The sequence below is a fragment of the Carcharhinus amblyrhynchos genome, chromosome 19 (assembly GCF_965287045.1).
Source record: "Carcharhinus amblyrhynchos chromosome 19, sCarAmb.v2.hapA, whole genome shotgun sequence".
NCBI lineage: Eukaryota > Metazoa > Chordata > Chondrichthyes > Carcharhiniformes > Carcharhinidae > Carcharhinus > Carcharhinus amblyrhynchos.
The window spans coordinates 33,929,724-33,953,573 of NC_137342.1; the positions used below are offsets into that span (position 1 = coordinate 33,929,724).

The 23,850-nt window shown below is 41.5% G+C and overlaps 1 protein-coding gene across 1 annotated transcript in view; it reads left to right on the forward strand.

The window, feature by feature from the left end:
* shank3a (SH3 and multiple ankyrin repeat domains 3a) overlaps window positions 1-23,850 on the forward strand; it is an 823,427-nt gene that overhangs the window by 156,719 nt on the left and 642,858 nt on the right. Inside the window, exons 4-5 of the mRNA XM_080207556.1 lie at window positions 15,816-15,924; window positions 22,757-22,908. Coding sequence (XP_080063682.1) covers window positions 15,816-15,924; window positions 22,757-22,908 — 261 coding nt within the window. The remainder of the gene's footprint in view (window positions 1-15,815; window positions 15,925-22,756; window positions 22,909-23,850) is intronic.

Genomic DNA, 23,850 nt, shown 5'->3' on the forward strand with positions numbered 1-23,850 from the left:
ACTTTTACTGGTGAGGCCGTTAAGACAAGTGAAGCCGGGCTCATTAATTCTATTTAAATTTGAATTTGCACATTAAAATCAGTGGGCGCGAGGCTAATCTCGCCGGTAAGATACTGAGAAAGTGGGCACAAATCCGATTTTTGACCTCTTTGCAATTTTACCCATTCACTACCCCTAACAACTGGTGTAATGAGCCAGTAAGAATGCCCTCTGAGCGTCAGTGAGAAGGTTGCTGCTGAGTAGTGTTTGATAGCATTATGAATGATACTTTCATTTGCTTTGCTAATGAATGAGAGTAAATTGATTTGTCCTTTGTGTGGACAGGACATAATTGGGCAATTTTCCAAACTGTCTGGTGAATGTCAGTGTTGTAGTTGTACTGGAACCATGTGGCTATGGGAGCAGCTAATTCTGGAGTGCAAGTCTTCAGTGTTATTGCCTGGGTATTGTCAGGACCCATAGCCTTTGCAGTATCCAGAGCCTTCAGTCATTCCTTGATATTATATGGAGTGAATCGAATTGACTGAAGATTGGCATCTATGATGATGGAAACCTCAGGAGGAAGCCTAAATGGACCATCCACTCAGCACATCTGGCTAAAGATGGTCGCAAATGCTTCAGCCGTGTGTATTACACTGATGTATTGGTTGGTGCTGGGAATGCTTGTGAAGCTTCTTGTTCCCATTAGTTGTTAAAATTGTCCTCTGCCATTCATGGCTGGAACAGAACTTTGATTTGATCCATTGGTTGTGGAATTGCTTTGTTCTTGTCTGCAGTATGCTACTTTTGCTCTTTTAAGTGTACTTGTTGCCCTATGTTGCAGCTTCACTAGGTTGGTAACTAATTTTTAAGTATGCCTGATGCTGCTTCTGGCGTATTTTCCTGCACGCCACATTGAATCACAGTTGGTCCCCTAGCTTTATGATAATGGACGAATGACAGATATTCTAGTCCATGAGGTTACAGAATGTGGTTGAATAAAATTGTGCCTCATGAATGCCCAGTTTTGAGGTGTGAGATCTGTCCTGTATCTATCCCATTGAGCACAGTGGTCATGCTACAGTATAATTGGAAGTATCCTTAGTGTGAAGACAGGACATGCCTCTTCAAGGATTGTGTGATTGTCACTCCTACCATATGGTCATGAACAGATGTATCTATGACATTTAGGGAAATTGTGATTAAGTTCGTTTATCCATTGTTTTTTAGTTCTCTCACGACCTGTTGTAGGCCTCATTTGGGAGATATGCCCTTCAGGACTTGGCCAATACAGTTAGTAGTGTTACTACGGAACCACTCTTGGCTAGGAACATTGAAATCCCCACCCAGAGTGCTCTGGCTCCTCTAACTGCTTCCTCCAAATGTTGCTCAACATGGAAGAATATTGATTCTTCTGACCAGGAAATCCAGTTACAACATTGTGGTAATATAGTGTAAACAGGACTGATCTCATTTAGCCCTTCACACCCCAGTGACACCCCCACTGAGATTTACAGCCTGTGAAATAGGAGCCACAAGTTCTCAGCCTGTTTCAGCAATCTAAAAAGGACTATTTTATGTGACTGAATCTATGTTTATTAGTCATGTATATTCCTGCAACAGTAAATACTCTTCAAAAATAATTAGCTGTAAAGGACTTTGGACATCCTTTGGTTGTGAAAAATATGTATAAATGCAGAAATTTCTTGCTTGCTTGCTTTAATTCATACTGGGCTTGAATCCATTGATTTGTCTGAAATTTTGTTCAAATGTTAATCTCCAACCTTGGAGATTTGGGCTCACAGACTTTGCGCTGGCGTTCTAACATTTAAATAGCTTGAGTATTTCCAAGACTTGGTCGTTTGTGGAGTAATGATCTTCGTGCTGTTTTCTTATTAGATGCACTGTTGTGTCCTTTTCATTTTTGTCTCAAACATTATAGGATGAATATTATCTTAAACAAGAGCAGCACAGAGATTGAATGTAAAGTGTTGTTGAAGACTGTGCAGATGTGGATTTGATTTGTGTGTTTTATCTGAAGGGGAGAAAGTGCTCACATCTGGAAAGATGAATATAAAGTGAACCACACTTCTTGGAGAGAGTGATGCTCGGAAGGCCTTGCGCTCAATTTGAAGTCCTAACTGTAACCAAGTTGGCTGGTTTGGGATTGAACAATAACCGCGGTCCATACAGCTGAGTTCTTGGATTGCACATGAGTGAACTGGCCGAGGTTCCTGCTCCTGACTGTGCACTGGAGGCATGTACAAAACTAGCGTGAAATCAGGCTATTTGGCAAACTAATCTACCATCGGGTCTCCTGCTCGCTCTTTTGGTGGAGAGAGGAGACTATGATTGAAGCCCAAACAACACTGAGGGAGCAGACACTTCTAGGGAATGGAAGGGCTGGAGATAAATTAGTTGAGGAGGGGCTGTCTCATTCTGGGAGTAGCAGGAGGTCCCTTCCCCTCTGTGTACCAAAGATGATCTGTATTATTTATCTAATCTGCGCTGAGATTAATCCAGGAGCTGTAAGGTCTTGACTGAACAAAAGTGTCCAAGACTAAACAATAACATTTCTCACTTGCATACGTTCTAATGTTATTTTCTCGCAAACCGATACTGTGCTACTAATAGCTCAAGGAAGAATTGGAACTGCTGGCTCTGCTGACTCTTTTTATGAATCAATCCCATGGGATTCTCGCACTGCAGTGTGTTTGGTGAAAGGCTGGGAGGGCAGCCGGTTAATTAATTTTGTGCTTCAATGATTTATGTGCACAGGCTCTTCTCGTGGTCCTGTCTTCCTCTTGTACTTTTGACAAGACTTAAATATTAATCGTCCTTTGTAATTCACTGTTTTGCTTTGTTTCAGAAGATTAAAGGCATTAAGACATGCTCTAATAACAGAACTTGTCTGCAATTTTCCATGAGCTGGGGACTGGATTTGATTGTTAACCTCCTGTGGCTTGGTGACTTTTTCTCAAAGATTGAGAAACCACAGTGAAGTAAATGAAAATGCCCCAGGGTATAGTGAAAGGTGAAGAAGTGTAGGGCAGAAGATGAGAGAAATCATCATGGATTGGATAAGTAAAACTGGGTTTTGGATTTTAAATCAGGAGATGCACAGTTTGAGTTTGCAAAAAAATGAAGTTGAATCAGGTATATTCTGTGACTTTAAGTACTGAAAATGTAGGAAGGAGGAATAATGCTTGGCACAGTGTGTTCAGAGTTTAAGAGCAATGGATGATTCAGGACAATTGATTAAAGAAAAATAGAAAGGCAAAATTGGATGTGTCTCCTGTTTAGAAGTACAGGAGAGAGATTAGAGGGACCTTGCTGGATACAAGTGTGAGAAAAAGGAATAGAAGGTCCTCACCAGATATTGGAGTATGAGAGTAATGTTACAGGAGCCTCCCAGATGTGGCAGTATCAAAATAATTTTGGCTTGGGCTCAAAGTGTAAAATGAGTGCAACTGGATCACTTGCCCATTATGCATTTCTCTGCTTTTTGTGAGAAAAAGAAAGTTAAAGGGATCTCCTTAGAAATGCAATTTAAAAAAAAGGGAATGATAAAAGGAGTTAGTTATGGGAGTGAGAGAGATGTTCCCCTACCTTTGGAACTTACTGTCCATTATAGACAATATTGCCAGTGTTTCTATCCAAAGTTACTTAGGTCAGTTGGCCATGGCTCTGTGTTGATTTTATGATCCTGCCTGTTCTCTTTGTTTCGAGCTATGCCTTGTTCGGTCATCAGTTAAGCAACACGTTCAGCAAAACTTTTCTCCCAGCATTGCAGGCAACAGTGAGTTGACAGACCCTGCTCCTCCTGACTGCTCACATCCTGATTAAAGGATTGACATCAATATGCAATAAAGCTTTGAGAGGCCAGATTTCCTCTGTCCTCTGCTTGTTGAATCTGAGCCTCTTGGATCTAGACATTCAGGTCGGTATTCTGCTCTGACAGAGGAACATCCATAGAAGTGGCATTTTTTGAAATGGAGTGACTATTGGCAATGATGGAAACACAGAAGTCAATTTATGCACAGCAAGATCGTACAAACAAGCACAAAGATAAGAAGTCAGGTAATCTGTTTTACTGACTTTGAATTGACTGATAAATGTTGGTTAGGACTTTTCTGCTGTTGTGGGACCCATTCCATTAGGTTAGGCCCCAGATTAGTGTCTTATCCAACAGTGCAGCAATGTAGGTTTGGATTCTTGATCAAGACTCTGGAGTAGGGATTGCATCCATGAGCTTCTGACTCAGAGATAAGAGTGCTACACTTAAGCATGCACCTGACAGTGGTAGACAAACCTGTAACGCTACTTTAGCAATAAGACCTCCAATCCTGGGACCATCTTAATTGCTTGTTTCTTCTGTCTCCCGATTTGGAGAATGTTGGGTACAAATACGAATGCTCATGTCCTGCACTGCTTCGGCCTTCACCAAGCGGAAACTCAAGAAAAGGAGGCAGAGGCATGCTAATGTCAATCTTACTTAATTGCCATTGATTTATTATTCTTCCTTATATGTGGGTGTCACTGGCTAGGTCAGCATTTATTGCTCTTCCCAATTTACCTTTTAGAAAGTGATGATGAGCCATCTTCTTGAATAGCTGTAGTCCATTTGTGCAGGTACATCTAGAGTACTTTTTCAAAGGGAATTCCAAGATTTTGACCCGGCGATAATGAAGTATTGGTAATATGGTTCCAAGTCAGCATGAAGCGTGGTTTGGAGGGAAACTTGCAGGTGGTGGTGTTCCCACGCATTTCCTGACCTTGTCCTTCTCGGTGGTGGGAGTCAAAGGTTTGGAAGGTGCTGTGGAAGGAACCTTAGTGAGTTTTTGCAGTGCATTTTTTTTTATTCATTCAAGGGACATGGACGTCACTGGCTGGCCAGCATTTATTGCCCATCTGAGGTCAACCACATTACTGTGGCTCTGGAATCACATGTAGGCTAGACAAGGTAAGGCCAGCAAATTTTCTTCCCTAAAGGACATTAGTGAACAATGGGTTTTTCTGACAACCAACAATGGTTTTGTGGTCATCAGTAGATTCTTAATTCTAAATTTCTTTTGTTGAATTCAAATTCCACCAGCTGCCATGGCGGGATTTGAACCTGGGTCCCCAGAATATTAACTGAATTTCTGGATTAATAGTTTAGTGATAATACCATTAGGCCATCACCTCTCCTCAGCAGTGTGATGGGACACTGCTACTGTTCCATGTTGATGGATGGGGAATCAGCCAAGCAAACTGCTTTGTCCTGGATTGTGTCAAGCCACTTGAGTATTTTTGGAACTGCACTCATCCAAGCAAGTGGAGAGTATTCCGTCACAGTCCTGACCTATAGATGGTGGACAGACTTTGGAGAGTCAGGAAGTGAGCAGAAATCTCAGTTTCTGAACTGCTCTTGCAGCCATATGACTGGATGATGGTGACCCAACAGGATGTTGATAGTGGGGGATTCAATGATAGTTATTGTTACGTATATTGGGGTATTGCTCCTTTAAGGGAATCGGTCAGGTAACCTGGGATGTGGGGTGAGCTGGTTAGGAACCACCTTGAATGGGCAGTCAACATTTAGAGTGTGGAGCGAGTAAACTGAATAAAAATCTGTGTTCCCTAATGCCTGGCTATTGAGTAGTTCTTGAGGTGATACCTCAGTACTTAAAGATTTAACAGTTATGACATTGAATATCAAGGGAAAATGTTTAGATTCTCTCTTGTTGGAGATGGCTGGCACCTGGAACTTCAATGGCAGGAATGTTACTTGCCAGTTGTCAGCCCAATCTTGAATATTGTGCAGGAACTGTTGCATAAGGATATGAATTGCTTCAGTATCTGAGAAGTTACAAAGGATACTGAACAGTGTGCAATCATCAGCAAACATTCTCACTTCTGACCTTATGATGGAAGGAATGTCATTGTTGAAGCTGCTCAAGGTGGTCTGGCCTGGAATGCTACCCTGAGGAATTCCAGCAGCAGTGTCCTGGAACTGAGATAATTAGCTTCCAACAGTCAAACCATTTTCATTTGTGCTAGATATGACAGTGGAGGATTTTCTTCCTGACTTCAATTTTGCTAGGGCTTTTTGATCAAATGCTGCTTCAATGTCAAGGACAGCCATTCTCACCTCAGCTCATGACTTCAGCTTTTTGTCTATGTTTGGACCAAATTGTACTGAGGTCAGCATTTGAGTGGCATTGGTGAGCTGGTTATTGCAAAGTAATGCTGCTTGATAGCATTGTTGATCACCACTTTGCTGATGATCAAGAGTAAATTGATGGAGAGATAATTGGCCAGGCTGGATTTATCCTGTTTCTTGTGGACAGGACACACATGGGAAACTTTCAATGTTATTGGGGAGATGCCAATCTTGTAGCTGTATGGGAAGACCTTGGCTAGGGGCACATCTAGTTCTGGAACACAAGTCTTCAATATGATAGCCAGGATGTTTTCAGGGTGCATAACCTTTGCAGTTTCTGGTGACTTCTGTCTTCTTTTGATTATCATTTGGATAATCAGTGGATTAAATTACCTGAAGATTGTTTTTTGTGATGCTGGGGGCCTCAGGAGAAAGATGAGATTGATATCCACTCAACACTTCAAGCTGTATGTGGTTGCAGATATTCCAGCTTTGTCTTTTGCAGTGACATGCTGGGGGCATCTGCAGAGCCTTCTCTTGCTGTTAGTTGTTTAACTGTCTCTACCATTCACAATTGGATATGGCAGAATTGTATAGCTTAGGTCTAATCTGTTGGTTCTGGGATCACTTTGCTCTGTCTATAGCAGCCTGCTTCCACTGTTAGGCGCGCATGTAGTGCTGTGTTATAGCTTCATTAGGTTGGCACCTCATTTTTAGGCCTGCTCCTGGTATGCTGTCTAGAACTTTATTGACCAGGGTTGGTCCTCTGGCTTGACTGTAATAGTGATGGAAATGCTGGGCCATGAGGTTACTGGTCCTGATGAATACAGTTTTGCTGCTGCTGATGGCCCACATTGCCTCATGGATATCCAATTTTGATCTGTTCCAAGTCTATCTCATTTTGAATGGTTGTGGTGCGACATAACAATATGTAGTGTATCCTCTGTGTGAAGATGGCACTTCACCTCCACAAGGACTGTGGATGGTCACTCCTACTAGTACTGTCATGGACCAATACATCTATAACAGATATATTTTTGAGGGCAAGGTGAAGCAGGTTTTTTCTTCTTGCTAGTTTTCCCATCATCTGCTTCTGGCCAAGTCTGGCAAATATACCCCTCAGGACTTGGCTGTCTAACATATCAGCAATGCAATAGCCTGAACTCCATTAGTAATGATGTTACTGAGCCGCTGCTGACTGTATTCAACTGTATAACTGCCTTTGCTGAGTCTGTCCTGTCAGTAGGACAGGACATACCCCCAAGGGGTGGTGACAGAGGTGATTATTTTGATTTGATTTGATTTATTATTGTCACAGATATTGGGATATAGTGAAAAGTATTGTTTCTTGTATACCATCTAGGCAAAACATACAGTTCATAGAGTACATAGTGGAGAAGGAAAGGATAAGGTGCAGAATAAAGTGTTGCAGTTACAGATAGGGAGAGAGGAAAGATCAGCTTAATATATAATAGGTCCATTGAAAAGTCTGACGGCAGCAGGGAAGAAGCTGTTCTTGGGTCAGTTGGTACATCATCTCAGACTTTTGTATCTTTTTCCTGATGGAAGAAGGTGATAGAGAGTATGTCTGGGGTGCATGGGGCCTATGATTATGCTGGCAGCTTTTCCAAGGTGGCAGGAAGTACAGACAAAGTCAATGAATAGGAGCCTGGTTTGCGTGATGAACTGGACAATGTTCACAATTCTTTGTAGTTTCTTGTTGTCTTAGTCAGAGTAGGAGCCATGCCATGCTGTGATACACAAACAGGGCATGTAGTGTCAAACTCAATTTACAAAATAATGATTGGAATGCGAGTCTTTACAGGTAATCAAGTCTCAAAGGCACAGACAATATGAGTGGAGAGAGCATTAAGCATAGGTTAAAGAGATGCGTATTGTCTCCAGACAGGACAGTTAGTGAGATTTTGCAAGCCCAGGCAAGTCATGGGGGTTACCGATAGTGTGACATGAACCCAAGATCCCGGTTGAGGCCGCCTTCCTGTGTGTGGAACTTAGCTATTATCTCTGCTCAGCGCCTTTGTGCTGTTGTGCGTCATGACAGGACAGACACACGACAGTGCAGAGGCGCTGAGCAGAGACTGATAGCCAAGTTCCACACACAGGAGGATGGCCTCAACCGGGATCTTGCGTTCATGTCACACTATCTGTAACCCCCATGACTTGCAAAATCTCACTAACTGTCCTGTCTGGAAAAAATACACATCTCTTTAATTTGTGCTTAACGCTCTCTCCACTCATATTGTCTGTACCTTTGAGACTTGATTACCTGTAAAGACTCACATTCGAACCATTATCGTGTAAATTGAGTTTGTGTCTGTATGTGCCCTGTTTGCGAATAGAACTCCCACTCACCTGACGAAGGAGCACCAAGTGCTCCGAAAGTTAGTGGCTTTTGTTACCAAATAAACCTGTTGGACTTTAACCTGGTGTTGTGAGACTTCTTGCTGTGCTTACCCCAGTCAACGCCAGCATATGCACATCAAGCTGTGATACATCCAGAAAGGATGCTTTCTGTGGTGCATCTGTAAAAATTGGTGAGAATCGTAGCGAGCATGCTGTATTTACTTAGCCTTCTGAGAAAGTAGAGGCACTGGTGGGCTTTCTTAACTATAGCATTGGTGTGGAGGGACCAGCACAGATTGTTGTGATCTGAACACCTAGAAACTTGAGGCTCTCAACCATCTCCACTTCACTCTGAAATCAATGCCTATCTCCTTCATTTTACTGATATTGAGGGAGAGATTATTGTCATTGGACCATTTCACCAGATTCTTTATCTCTTTCCTGTACTCCGTCTCACCCTTGTTTGAGACCCAACCCACTATGATGGTGTCATTAGCAAACTTGAAAATGTCAGTAAGTTGTGATTCCATGAGTATGACTATGTCAGGCAATTGCTTGACCAGTCAGTGGTAAAACTTCCAATTTTGGCACATGACCCCCAGTGTTAGAAAGGATTACATAAGAACATAAGAAATAGGAGGAGGAGTAGGCCATTGAGCCCCTCGAGCCTGCTCCGCCATTCAGTAAGGTCATGGCTGATCTGAAAGTGGTTCAGTTCCACTTACTCGCCTGCTCCCCATAACCCTTAATTCCCTTATTGATCAGAAATCTATCTACTTGTGACTTAAACATATTCAACGAGGTAGCCTCCACTGCTTCAATGGGCAGAGAATTCCAGAGATTCACAATCCTCTGAGAGAAGAAGTTCCTCCTCAACTCTGTTCTAAACTGACCCCCTCTTATTTTGAGGCTGTGTCCTCTTGTTCTTGTTTCCTTTCTAAGCGGAAATAATTTCTCTGCCTCTATCCTATCTAGCCTCTTCATTATCTTATATGACTCTAAAAGATCACCCCTCAGCCTTCTAAACTCCAACAAGTACAAGCCCAATCTACTCAATCTCTCCTCGTAAGCTAACTCCCTCATCTCCGGTATCAACCTGGTGAACCTTCTCTGCACTCCCTTCAAGGCCAATATATCCTTTCGCACATAAGGGGACCAAAATTGCACACAGTACTCTAGTTGCGGCCTCACAGTGCCTTGTACAACTGCAGCAAAACCTTCCTGCTTTTATATTCCATCCCCCTCGCGATAAAGGCCAACATTCCATTTGCCTTCTTGATCACCCGCTGCACCTGCAGACTGAGTTTTTGCGGTTCAGGCACAAGGACCCCCAGGTTCCTCTGCACAGTAGCATGTTGTAATTTTTCACTATTTAAATAATAGTCCACTTTACTATTATTCCTTCCAAAGTGGATAACCTTTGTACTTTGCAAGGTTGAATGAGCACAGTTTGCTGTTATCTTTCCATACTTAAATTGATGTTGGTTGGTGTGTCTATTTTTATTCCTATTGATGAACATGACCGCATTCATTCAGGGCAGCTCCCCCTTGAGGAATGCAGGGTTTAGTGAGAGGGAGGAACTGAAGGAGATCAGTATTAGTAGAGAAGTAGTTGGGAGAAACTCATGGGATCGAAGGCTGATAAATCCCCAGTTAGAGAGCAAATAGGGAATTATAGACCAATAAGCCTGACGATGGTAGTAGGGAAATTTCAAGGGAGTGCAGAGAAGGTTTACCACACTGATTCCTGCAGGACTGACATCTGAGGAGAGAGAGTCAGTCAAGATTACATTATATTCACTGGAGTTTAGAAGGATGAAGAGGATCTCAGAGAAACTTATAAAATTCTATCAGGACTAGACGGGGTAGATGTAAGGAGGATGTTCCTGATGGTGTGAGTGTCTAGGACTAGGAGTCACAATCTGTGGATACAGGGTAGACTGAACAGAGATGAGGAACAATTTCTTCACCTGGAGAGCAGTCAGCCTGTGGAATCCACTACCACTGAAAATAGTTGAGGCCAAAATATTGTATGTTTTCAAGAAGCAGTTAGATTTAGCGCTTGTGGTGAAGGGGATTAAAGGATATGTGGGGAAGACAGGATCAGGCTATTGAGTTGGATGATCAGCCATGATCATAATGAGTGGCAGAGCAAGCTTGAAGGGTCGAATTAGCTCTTCCTGCACCTATTTTCTGTTTCTATGTCTCAGAAATTCTCATGAAGCACAAAGGGGTCAGTGACAATGCATCATAAACTTCTGACCGTTTTTCTGTTGTATTGTGCTTGGTAATTAGTCATGTGATGGGTTTAAAGCAAAGAAATATTTAATTTTCAGTTCACATTGAATACGTTATCATGGCCTTATTTTGCACACAGTTCCAATCACATATGCAACAAGATTAACATGTATGTGCTGGAATGGACGCAGAGTATGGTTCCTTTGTGATATGGATGTGCTGTTATGGAAGGGCAAGATGTCCAATCGCTTCAGTCTACAGAGAAAAGATTCAGGGGAATCCTCATAAAGAATATAAATTATTAAAATAAGACTATGGATGAACCAAGGCCCATCTTGTAAACCTGAGAGAATAAAATAGACCATGGAATATCCTTAGATAAAGGGAGGAATAGCCTGGAATAATTGGTTGGGCAACAGGAAAGGGTGAAAGAGACATTTCTCAAGATAGTTGGAATGTTGTTGGTGATGGTTGCTTTATTGAGAGATTTACACAGGGTTTAGAGATGGGCTGTCACGGGCAATTACTAAACAACAGAGCTGGGCTTCGATTAGTGAGTCAGTGTACCAGAGTGGAAGGCTTTGATGGGAAAATCAATGTAGTACTGGCCATCACCCCTGATAATATTTGGCATGTTACCCTCAAAGCAATGAGCTGCGCATCAGCTAGTATACAGTAAAGGTTTTGAGACTCAGATACACAAATGTCAAAATGAGCAAAAAAGCGCAAGTTCAAAAGATTTCCCAGCAACAAAACATATCCTCTAATTAACCCCAAATAGTAATTTTTATAAGATAGATAAAAGGGTTGTAAAAGACAGGTCAGATTACTTTGTAGCATAATAATTCATTACCTATTACATCATATGAAACTCTTGCCTTTGAAAAACAGGATTTAGAATCTAATATGTATTTAGCAGCTTGTTGGAGAATTCACTAACAATCAAAAAATCAAATTCAAGAATGTCAGTTCACTCAAATGAACCTAATGGAGTTCTTGAGAAGGTGACAGATAAAGTGAATGGCAGCAATGCAGCATTCATCAAAACATTAAAGATTATGCCTCCCAATTCCTATTGTATTTCCTTCATATTAGGTGAATGCTAATGTTAAAATAATCCTGAATCTAGACTATATGTTCGGACTAAAATTAATACAAATTATAGTAGTTTGAGGACTGAAGTGGAATTATTGCAAGCTTATCTGTAATCTGTTCTTTGTGCTGGAAGGTAAGTGTTTATAACAAGGAATGAAAATCCAAAACCTGAAAGGAGGTTAAGTTAATTTGTATCCTTTTCTTTACTAAGCATCTCTTCAATACAGCGTGCACTGTGATGGAGTGCTGCTGAGACAGCATGTCAGAATTCAGGACTTTTGTTTCATAACTTAATGATGATTCCTCCCTACCAGTCGTCTTTTTCTTGATTGTGTTTCTTTCTTAATTCTCGCAGAGCTTCAGCTGCCCCCAAGCACATTATGAAATAAACTGGGAGTGAAAAAAAAATTCAAATACATGGTTTCATTCATTGCTGGAATAGGATTATGCTTGAACCACATGCTGCGTTGTTCACAATCAGTGGCAGGCCTGCTGCAAATGGTTTGCTGGCCTCATTATGATAGTTTCACGCACCAGTTCTGAACAAGTCCCTGACCTGAAACAGTAACCCTATTTCTCTTGCCAGACTTGCTGCAAGACCTACTGAGTATTTCCAGCATTTTCTGTCTTGACATTGATATAGCATCAAGGGGATAGGGGGAGGGAATCTGATTGGCTGATAGAGAACCTTGAGTGTGTCGGGGTTGAAGAGACAATTAGGGGAAGGTGGGGACCAAGCCTGGTCCCACAGTATGGTAAGGAAATTTGAAGTAACCTTTCAAGTGGCAGCATTCAATGGTTTTGCCAATTTGCATAAGTAATAGGCCAACTGCTAATCTTAGGTATACATACACACAATTTATTTCTTAGGTTGAATTTGCATACTTAGTCAAGGAGGTAGATTTTAAGGAGTATCAGAAAGGAGGAAAAAGAAGTGGCAAGGTGGAAAGTTTCAAGGAGGAGCTTCCAGAATTTAAGGCTTTGGCAGCTGAAGGTACGACTGCCAAAGCTGGGGAACATGAAATGCACGGTTGGAGAAATAAGGTTTTTGGAGGGCCAATGTTACAACAATGGGGAGAGGGGTTAAGAAGCACTAGCAATATTTAAACATGATGGGAATTTTAAAGTTGAGATGTTGCTGGACTGTGAGCCAGTCCAGTTCAGCAAGGACAGGGAGGATGGATGAACTGGACTTAGTGGAAAGAAGGGGACAGGTGACAGATAAGCTGAGGTTTATGGAAGATCAGCAAGGACAGCATTGGGATAGTTGAGTTTATAGGTAATCAATGCAGATTTTGTCCTTCACAAAAATGGAAAATGTTGGAAAATCTCAGCAGTTCTGACAGCATCTGTGGAGAGGGAGTAGAGCCAACATTTTGAGTCTGGATGACCCTTCGTTAGACCAGATGCTGTCAGACTTGCTGAGATTTTCTACCATTCTCAGTTTTTGTTTCAGATTCCAGCAGTAGTTTGCTTTTATCAGATTTTGTTTTTATTGCGTCTCTTAAAAAAAAATCAGCACTCTCAGCAGAGAGCAGGGATCATATTTGGAATCTTCCTGTTCTCATCTACTGACAGATTTCCTAAGGTTGAACAAAAGTCTTGATGGAATGGGTCTGATAGTAACAACCGAATTGAATTTGTGACAAAATGAGACTTATCCATGATTGCAATCCACAAAAGCAGGATAAGACCACTAGACCAAAGCACTATAAGCAGCTCAGGAGATTTCCTCCTGGCTGTTCCTCATACTGAACTATTGCAGAGAGCTGTGAATAATGCTGCTTGTGGATTATATACTGCACTTGAAAAGCTGGATTGTGGGAATGAGCAATTTGTGTGTGCAGGATTATCAACTAAAAAATTGGATTGGTTCAAATAGTGCAGAGGGAATCAAAATGGTTCAGCTCCCCAAGACACAGTGCACATAGTGGATACACAGTAGCCACAACATTGATTTTGACTTTTTTCACGCTCATCAAGGGGAAGAATGTTGGAAATGGAATACTTTCCATTTTAGGCACCCACTGTCAAGATGCCACAAGGGATATATAGAGCTCCAGTTGTACAGGGTGTTGGTGAGGCCTCACCTGAAATACTGTGTACAGTTTTGATCCCCTTACCTAAAAAAGGCAGTCCAAATGAGATTCCCCAGGATAATTCCTGGGATAAGAGGGTTGTCCTATCAAGAGAGACTAAATAGTCTGGGTCTGTATTTCTTAGTGTTTAGAAGAATGAGGAGGGATGTTTTTCAAGCATATAAGATTCTGAGGGAGCGGGGTGCGGTTGACAGGGTAGATGGGCAGATCTTTTCACTAGTGGGAGAGCCTCAAAGTGACATAGCCAACAAGATAAAGGGCTGATCATTAAAACTGAGGTAAGGAAAAATTTCTTCTCACAGACTGTGGCGAACCTCTGGAATCCTCTGCCCCAGAGGGTGATGGATGCTGGATCATTAGAAATATTTAAAAGTGGAGATGGATAAATATTTGATAGATTGAGGAATAAAGGACGATGGGTAAATGGCACAGAAAAGGAGTTGAGACTGGTATAGGTCAGCCATGATCATACTGAATGGCAAGGCAGGCTTGTAGCGTTTGATGGTCTACTGCTTCTATTTCTTGTGTTCTTGTGTACAGAGTAAAACTCCTTCTATACACTTCAGCACAGGTTCAATACAAAGTAAAACTCCATCTTCATTTTTCTATCAAAACCACCCAGAACAGCCACAGCATTGGTTTGATACGGAGTAATGTTCCCTCCGTATTGTCCCATCAGAAATACAAAATTAAAGCTCCCTTTACACTGTTGCATCATACTCCCAAAGCAGGTGTTGCATTGCCTAGATACAGAGTAAAGCTCTCTCTATTTTCATCCATTAAACATTCCAAGGCAAGGTTAAGCACAGGTTAATACACCACTTTCTATGAACCCAAGTTTGGATGTTAAGGTGGCCAAAACCCAATGTAACCCCACAATCTCCAACTCCCTCTTTACATCCCTCAAAACCAGTGTCTTTGGTATTTCTGGTCACTTCTCAAATTATTCTTCTGCTGTTGCAGGCACATTTTCACCTCTGTAGACTATCAGTGCTAAATGTGAGAGAAATTCCAAGGTGATGTATTAATTCATCTTGCTTCTTGGCTCCCTTTCTTCTCCGCCCTTTATAATAAGTTCATTAACATAGATCATGCTAGGGATTGGTGCCAAGTTGAGGAGGGAAGGTGTACAGGTGTGAAGGTGGTTACTGAGAAAGCGTCTTTAGGAGAGTATTACAAGCTGGATTCTGAGTAGGAGGATACTGCGTAAGTACAAGGCAAGGTTATATTCTGTGGAGTATTAGAAGTGCTGCTACTTTGTCGTTTCATTTTGATCTACTTTTTGAGGTAACCAGGTTCTGCATAAGAGCTCCTTGGGAACTGCAAAAGCACTCTAGACAATTTGTTGTCTTGACTTCTGGTGACGTCTTATCTTTTATTCACTTTGACTGCTTTATGACTCACTGATTATTTTGACCAGAAGTTTATTTTGAGAATGACTGTGTTTTGCATACTAGGGGAAGGCATCTTTCAGAAGCTAACGGTGACTGAACCAATCCTGTATGTTGAGTGTTGACTTAAACAGAAAAGTGGTACATGAAACTGGAAGTGTATGGGTACATTTTGAGAAGACTGATCATATAATTTTGGAGGATTTGTTATGCTTACAATCTTTGGAGTGTGGTTGGAAGAGAAATGCATATAAGGTAGTGGAATGGGTCATATCAGATGAGTTGGAATTTGTTTATTATTGAAATAAATAATCTACCTTCAGTGTGAATAGGATCTCAATAAGGAATATCTTCCTACTCTTAGGATTAGAGTCCACCTTTGGTGAATGCCCGATGTTCTTGATTCCTGAAGCTAGATTCTGCAACATCTATTTGCTTCCAGCTTATCAAACATCTGTGATTATCATTCCTTAGTTTTTGTTCCTCTTTTGTTTTCTGTTCTAGGCGAATCTCAAGAAGTTCATGGAATACATCCAGTACTATCATGTTGAGAAGATCAGTAAGATGCTAGACAAAGGATTGGACCCTAACTTCCATGATCCAGATACAGGAGGTAATACCATTTCATTATACTCACACTGGGCAAAGTGCTAGCAATATTTTTATTAATTAATTGGTTGAAAGAAAATGTAACTCCAATCCTGAATGAGGGATTCCATGAGACAGAACTTTCAGTGCTTAAAGAGCTGTGAGATGATGAGCAATTGTGATAGCTCGTGCTTTTGGGGGGGTAAATTAAACTATATGTTTGGGTGCTGATCTCTTTAAGTTTCTCTTAGAGATGATTTTTGGCAAATCACCTTCCTTCCAGTAACTGATCTTGTAACCAACTTGCCTGACAATAGAAAAATAGTCAACATAATGTTAATCGTAAGGGGAGTAGATTGTGGATGTGGCTCTGGTCTCAAAGTAGGGTGTTAGTTTTTAGTTTAGATTAGGCTTGCTGCAGAGAAAAAATATCAATTTCAAGAACAGCCCTGTTGGCATTTTGAGCACTGGTTAAAATGGTGCAGAAACCATGATAATTGAAGGACTATAGAGTTAACAAATATTTGAAACAGAGGAGTTTTGACCCACTCACCTTAAGATGTTAACGATGCTTGTGTTGAAATAGGAGCCTACAATTATAGGATGTTTGGAGGAGATTTGAAGGGACAACCTTGCTGCAAGTAGGCAGAAGACCCAAGAAACCTCAGCTGTTATACTGATCTTTGAAATAGTTCTCAGACCAAATGGTTAATCTTTCCCTTTCTGTTAAGTATCTGACTTGAGTTCTTGGCAGTGTAAGTCAAATGGATGTGGAAGGAAAGTTGATTTAAAGAATATCTGTTTAAAATATATGTATCTGTGTTTATTATACTTCTAATATTTTTAATGTGACTAACTATTTAAGGTAGAGTATAGTTATCAGTATTCATGTTCTTTGATTTTTGTGTAGCAGATTTTTTTCTTTCAGCAATGAACCTTGTAATTTCATTTTTAGTAAAAATCTAGGTTTACGGATTTCTGATTAGAAAAAAATGTTGATCCAACATATTGTAACAAGATCATACGATCTTCCAAGATCGTAACACAATGATTTACTTCTTTCCACAAACTTTACACTTGCCTCTTACTTTGCATAATTGTCTTCTCTATTAACCATTCCCTCCTTCCCTTTTTGCTTCTTATCCTTTTCCCCTTTCAATATCTTTGCTGTTTTTTTGTCTAAATCCTCCACCTCCTCTTTTAATTCTTCATTCTTCTCTATCATCCTTTTTCCATCCTATTCTACTGTCTACTATTCTTCATCTGTTATTCTGTCTGTACTCTGTCTTCTGTTCTTCCCACTCCCTAAGTTTTCAGCAGTTATACTGTCATTTCTAAGTCACAAATGTAGTGGACTCAAACTCCACTTCACACATTAGAGTCCATAATCTTCGTTGATACTTCAGTGGATTTTTGAGAGAATGCTGCACTGTTGAAGGTGCTGTATTTCAGATAAGGTGATAAGCAGGTAGATTGTCTGCCCTGTGGATAAAAAATTCTATACCAATATTCAAAGAAGAACAAAGGTGCTTTCCCTGTGGTCCTGTTACTATTTATCCCATAACTAGCTTCACCAAATCAGATAATCTAGTCATTGCAGTTTGTGGGAACTTGTGTGCAAATTGGCTGCTGAGTTTCCTACATTGTGACACTAACTGCACTTCAAAAGTATTTAAATGGTTATGAACTACTTTTGAGACATCGTGTGGCTGTGAAAGGTGCTACATGAATGCATGAGAATCTGTAGGTATAAAATTATTAACTCTATTTGTTGATCCAACTTGCATATGCCTGAAAGGGGAGATGGTTAATGACTCAATATTAAAACCTGTGTCATAAAAGTTATGTTTGACATGGAATCATTAAAATACATATAGTACTGAAGCACATAGACTGAATGAACTGTTCAACTTCAGTTCTTCAGTAATTGTCAAATTAAAATCCATGAAGTTGACCAAGCATGTTGCCTATTTATTCATTGAGAAGTCCACCAAAACTTGTTTCAACTTTAGCCAAGAGGTCAAAAACCTGAGGACACTGCAGGTGATTGGAAAAGTAAGAAACTGCAACATGAAGAACGCTTTTGCACAGCAAGGATCTGGAATGCATGGGCTGAGACTGTGGTGGATGCAAGCTCAGTCCTTTTCAAAAGGCAACTGGATAATTATTTGGAGAGGAAAGATTAAAGGGCTGCTGGGTAAAGGCGGAGGAGTGGGGTCTAGGTGAGTTGCACTTGCAGAGAACTGGCACAGATTTGAGGGACAAATCATAGAATCCTTATAGTGCAGAAGGAGGCCATTCGGCTCATTGAGTCTGCACTGACTCTCCGACAGAGAACCTACCCAGATCTGATCCCCATAACCCTACATATTTACCCTGTTAATCTCCCTAATCTATACATCTTGGGACACCAAGGGGCAATTTAGCATGGACAGTCAACCTAACCAGCACATCTTTGGAGTGTGGGAGGAAACCAGAGCACTTGGAGGAAACCCACGCAGACATGGAGAGAATGTGCAAATTCTACAGGCGATCACCCAAGGCTGGAATTGAACCCTGGCCCCTGTCACTGTGAGGCAGCAGTGTTAATTACTGTGCCACCGTGTCACCCTAATAGTCTCCTTCCATGTGATAACCATTGAATTATTCTCTGATTGTAACCACAATTTAGCATTTTATCATACTGTAAGAAGTGTAGATCGAAAGGGGATGTTTGAATCTCTTGGATGAATTCTAGCTGAATGAGCTCTAACTGGAATATTTAGGAATTCTTTCCACATTAAACATGGTACATCAATGCAAATTGCTTTTGTATGTATTTGTACATTATTCATTTTCCATGCTTTGCTGCTTCTGTGTATTGTTAGGAAGAATTCCTGGATTTGTAAGCTTTCTGGCTGCCAGGACCATTTTTGATCCTGACCCTGTTGGCAGCTGCAATTAGGAATGACTAGTAGGCAGAGTGCAGAGGCAGGAGATGGATTCAGTGCACTCCATTGCAAGGATGGCTGGCAGCCTTCATTGTGTTTACAAGGGGAATGCTGCTGAGGGAAATGCAGCAGGGGCAAGAGGGATGTGATGTAGCCATGAGCACGAGGCATGTGCTGAGACAGTAGATGCATTAGTTTTAATTTTCCAAAATTCCCAATAACTTAGAAAGGTCCCATCGGATTGGAAAATAGTGAATGTGACTCTTACTTAAGAAAGAAAGAAGACAGAGAGCAATATTAAATAGAATGCGGGAAATCGTGAATTTGTTCACTTTGGCAGGAAGAATAGAAAAGCAGCATATCACTTTGTTGAACTCCAAGGTAGAGAGCGACCTGAATGTCCTGGTGCATGGATCAGGAAAGGTTGGAATGCAGGTCCAGCAAATGATTAGGAAGGTAAATTGAATGTTGTCATTTGTTGCAAATAGAATGAAAAATAAAAGGATGGTTTACTACAACTTTACTACAGTTGTACATGGCATTTGTGCAATCAAATTCATAGTGTTATGCAGTTTTGGTCTCCCATTTAAGAAAAGATATAAATGTGCTAGGAGCAATTCAGAGAAGGTTCACTTCACTGAAACCTGGGATGAGGCAGTTATCTTAGGAAGAGAGGTTCAACAGGCTGGATCTTTATCCGTTGGGGTTTAGAAGATTTAGAAGTGATCTTATTGAAACAAAAAAGATCTTGAGGAAACTTTACAGAGTGGATACTAGAAGGATGTTTTCCCTTGTGGAAGAGACTAGAACTCGAGGACACAGTTTATGAATATGGGGTCTCTCATTCAAGATGGAAGTGCAAAGATTTTTTTATGCTCTGAGAGTTGTCCAATGTCAGTAAGCCTCCAGGTAGTGACAGAAAGCCATTAAGGCAATTAACAGCAATCTTCTACCAGCATGGCAAATTCCTCAGTATTGCACATTCCATACAATATGGAGCACTGTTCCCCAGAGAGCAATGGAGGCAGGGTCAGCTAATATTTTTAAGGCAATGGTAGATAGATTCTTGGCAAACAAAGGATTCAAAGGTTATGGGTGGTAGGCAGGATGTGGAGTTGAGGTTCCAAATCGATCAGCCATGATCTTATCAAATGACAGAGCAGGCTCAAGGGACTGAATGGCCTATTCCTGCTCTTAATTCATATGTTCATATATATATGAGCAGTCTGACAGTGGTAGTTGCCACTGCACGACTTGATATGCATCAATATCGTCAATCTCCAGGAGCTCACTGTGTAATCACAAGGTTCTGCCGGCAGAAGGTATCAAACTTAGCGTTTTTTTTGTTAAAGGTTAGAAAGACTTGAACTGTTATGTCACTCTGACCTGCCACTGTACATCTGCTTCTTCTAAGTTGTCTGAGTGCTAACACAGTGTATGGAAATGCAATTTTGGGAAAATTGCCATGTTGGTGGAATACTGCAGTTAATTAGAACATAGAACATAGAACACTACAGCACAAACAGGCCCTTCGGCCCACGAGTTGCGCCAATCACATCAACACCTATCTATAACCCCCAATCCCATAAAACCCCATATACTCATCCAGAAGTCTTTTAAAAGACCCCAGCGAGTTCGCCTCCACCACCACTGACGGCAGCCGATTCCACTCACTCACCACCCTCTGAGTGAAAAACTTACCCCTAACATCACTTCTGTACTTTCCTCCCCGCACCTTAAATCTGTGTCCTCTCGTAGCGACCATTTCAAACCGGGGAAATAGCCTCTGAGAATCCACCCTATCCAATCCTCTCAACATTTTATAAACCTCTATCAGGTCGCCTCTCAACCTTCGTCTCTCCAGGGAAAAGAGACCCAGCTCCCTCAACCTAACTTCATAAGGCATGCCTCCCAGTCCAGGCAACATCCTTGTAAATCCCCTCTGTACCCTTTCAATAGCTTCTACGTCTTTCCTATAGTGAGGCGACCAGAACTGCGCACAGTACTCCAAATGAGGCCTGACAAGGGTCTTATAAAGTTGCAGCATTACCTCCCGACTCCTAAACTCAATCCCTCGATTAATGAAGGCCAGTACACCATACGCCTTCTTGACCACCTCTTCCACCTGCAAGGCCGATTTAAGAGTCCTGTGGACCCGGACCCCAAGATCCTTCTGCTCTTCAACACTACTAAGACTCCTGCCCTTGATAGTGTACTCGGTCATCCCGTTGGTTCTGCCAAAATGGACGACTACGCATTTATCCGCGTTGAAGTCCATCTGCCACTTCTCCGCCCAGTCCTGCATCCTATTTATGTCCTGCTGCAACTTTTGACATCCTTCCAGACCATCCACAACACCACTGACCTTCGTGTCATCAGCGAACTTACTTACCCATCCCTCCACTTCCTCATCCAGGTCATTTATGAAAATGACAAACAGCAAGGGTCCTAGAACAGATCCCTGGGGCACTCCACTGGTGACTGACCTCCATTCAGAAAAAGACCCATCCACAACCACTCTCTGCCTTCTGCAGGCAAGCCAGTTCTGGATCCCATGCCCTCTCACCTTCTCAAGAAGTCTTGCATGGGGGACCTTATCAAACGCCTTGCTGAAGTCCATGTACACCACGTCCACGGCACTTCCTTCGTCAATGTGTTCAGTCACATTATCGAAGAACTCAACTAGGCTTGTAAGGCACGACCTGCCCTTGACAAATCCATGCTGACTATCCCTGATCATGTCAAACCTCTCCAAATGCTTGTAAATCTTGTCCCCCTCTCCATCGGCTTACCAACCACTGAGGTCAGACTCACCGGTCGGTAATTTCCCGGGCTATCTCTGTTCCCTTTCTTGAAAATAGGGACTACATCCGCAATCCTCCAGTCTTCCGGAACCTCTCCCGTCTCCATTGACGACGCAAAGATCATCGCCGGGGCTCTGCAATCACTTCCCTCGCCTCCCACAGTATCCTGGGGTATATCCCATCTGGTCCTGGCGACTTATCTATCTTGATAGAATTCAAAAGTTCTAACACATCCTCCACCTTAATATCCACAAACTCAATCTTTTCCATCTGCTGCAAATCCGTAGCAAAATCTCCCAGATCAGATAATTGCCAGATAATTGCCTAATTATCCTTCACGATTGGCTTTCCACAACTACCTGGAGGTTTGCTGACATTGGAGTTGGCCTGCCTCTGGGAGGAATGGTCGGAGGCACACTGGCCCAATGCATTTTTGTCTAATTTTGCTCAGCCCCACCATCAGACCCTTGTAAAGGCCTGGTTAAAAATCCTCCCAAGGTGTTTCTACATAAACCTGGCTACTAGCTTTAGCCTGAATGTAAAGATTTGAGATTGAAATGTTTACAGTCTCTTGGGGCATTCCAATTAATCTAATACATCTTCTGCAATAATTGTTAACATTTTCGTCCCCTTATATCCTACTGCTGACATGCCTGAGATAAAAGGTTCAATAGATATTATCTGTTTATAAAAATTGCTTCACCACAATGAGAACACAATGTCAGGAGAAACCTGACATGTAACATTAAAGAACAGAAAGAAGTGTGGAACAGAAAAAAAAGACAGTCCATGACCGCACCACTCAAGTACACTCTACCTTTTAATAGACTTGACTCACCCATTTAACTTCCTTCCACTAGCTTTGCACATTTTATCCTATCGTGAATTCTACCCACCCATTTAATCTCTTTCAGGAGCTCATGTACGTGATCCATTTGATCTGCTCTGGGAAATTTCTGGATAGTTTATAACTGTACCAGAGATAAATTGAGGACAATTCCAGGCCATCTATTTAATCTTGCACACAATATTTTTTACCTTAACATGTTGCCTTTCTTGATTTGATTTTGAATGGTGTCTGTTATCAATCTAAATCACAAATTCCCTGTCATTTTACTATCAGAATGTCCGCTGACATTGGCTGCACAACTGGAGAGCACGTCTGAGATTATAAAGTTGCTGAAAAACGGGGGAGCTCATTTGGACTTCAGGACCCGGGATGGATTAACAGCTTTGCATAAGGCTGTTCGATGTCGGAACCATGCTGCACTAATAGTAAGTATGCAACTTCACACTGCACTGATAATGATCATATGATTCCACATTGCAACAATATTGAATATACAATTTCAAAATGCACTGACAAAATATACACAATGCCACATGATTGAGCTAGTAGTTCTAAACTGCAAGGTAGGTACATGACAGTGCAGTAATAGTAAGTACTCAATTGTACACTATACAAGATCAAACTCTAATGCTAATAATGAGCACACATTGATGTCCATGACATTTTTTTTCTGAGTTCATTAATGCCCTTTAGGGGAAAGGACTGTCCTCATCTCATTTTCCCTGCACATGCCTCCAGACTCTTATGGTTGACTCTTAACTGGCCTAGAATGCCATTCAGTTGTATCAAACCACCATAGAAAAATTGAGTAGGACTAAAAATGGTTTGACTGCTTGGCATTGACCATAGCACCAGAAATGACAAAGGCCACCCCAGTGACATTTGAGAATTGGTGTTAACATTGGGAGAGCTGCCTCACAGATGAGTCAAACTGCAGCCTGTCATAATCAAGCACAGATACGTACCTTACAGTAATGTCCCAGATTCTGCATCATCTTATGTGAGCGTATCCTGACTTACTGGCTGGACAGACTCACCAAGTTAATGGCACGTTTATTATATTGTTAAGATACAAAGATGAAGAGCATTGTTTAATTACGTACTTTGAGCACAGGGGATATTTTTAGGTTGCTCAAAATAGTATAAATACTAGGATACCTTCTGAGCCAATGTGGCTATTAATAGTTCCAGGCAGCGGGCAATTAAGGAGGTCATCTGACTCAACTGTCTGCCCCTACTCCAATGCAATGTTTGAAGCTGGGTGTCCTTGGAGAGGGAGCACGCAATATCCAGTGGCATGTTTGAGGCCTTCAGTGACTGTGGGCCAAAATAATATGGTAAAGTTCTTAATTTTTTTCGTTAGTTAT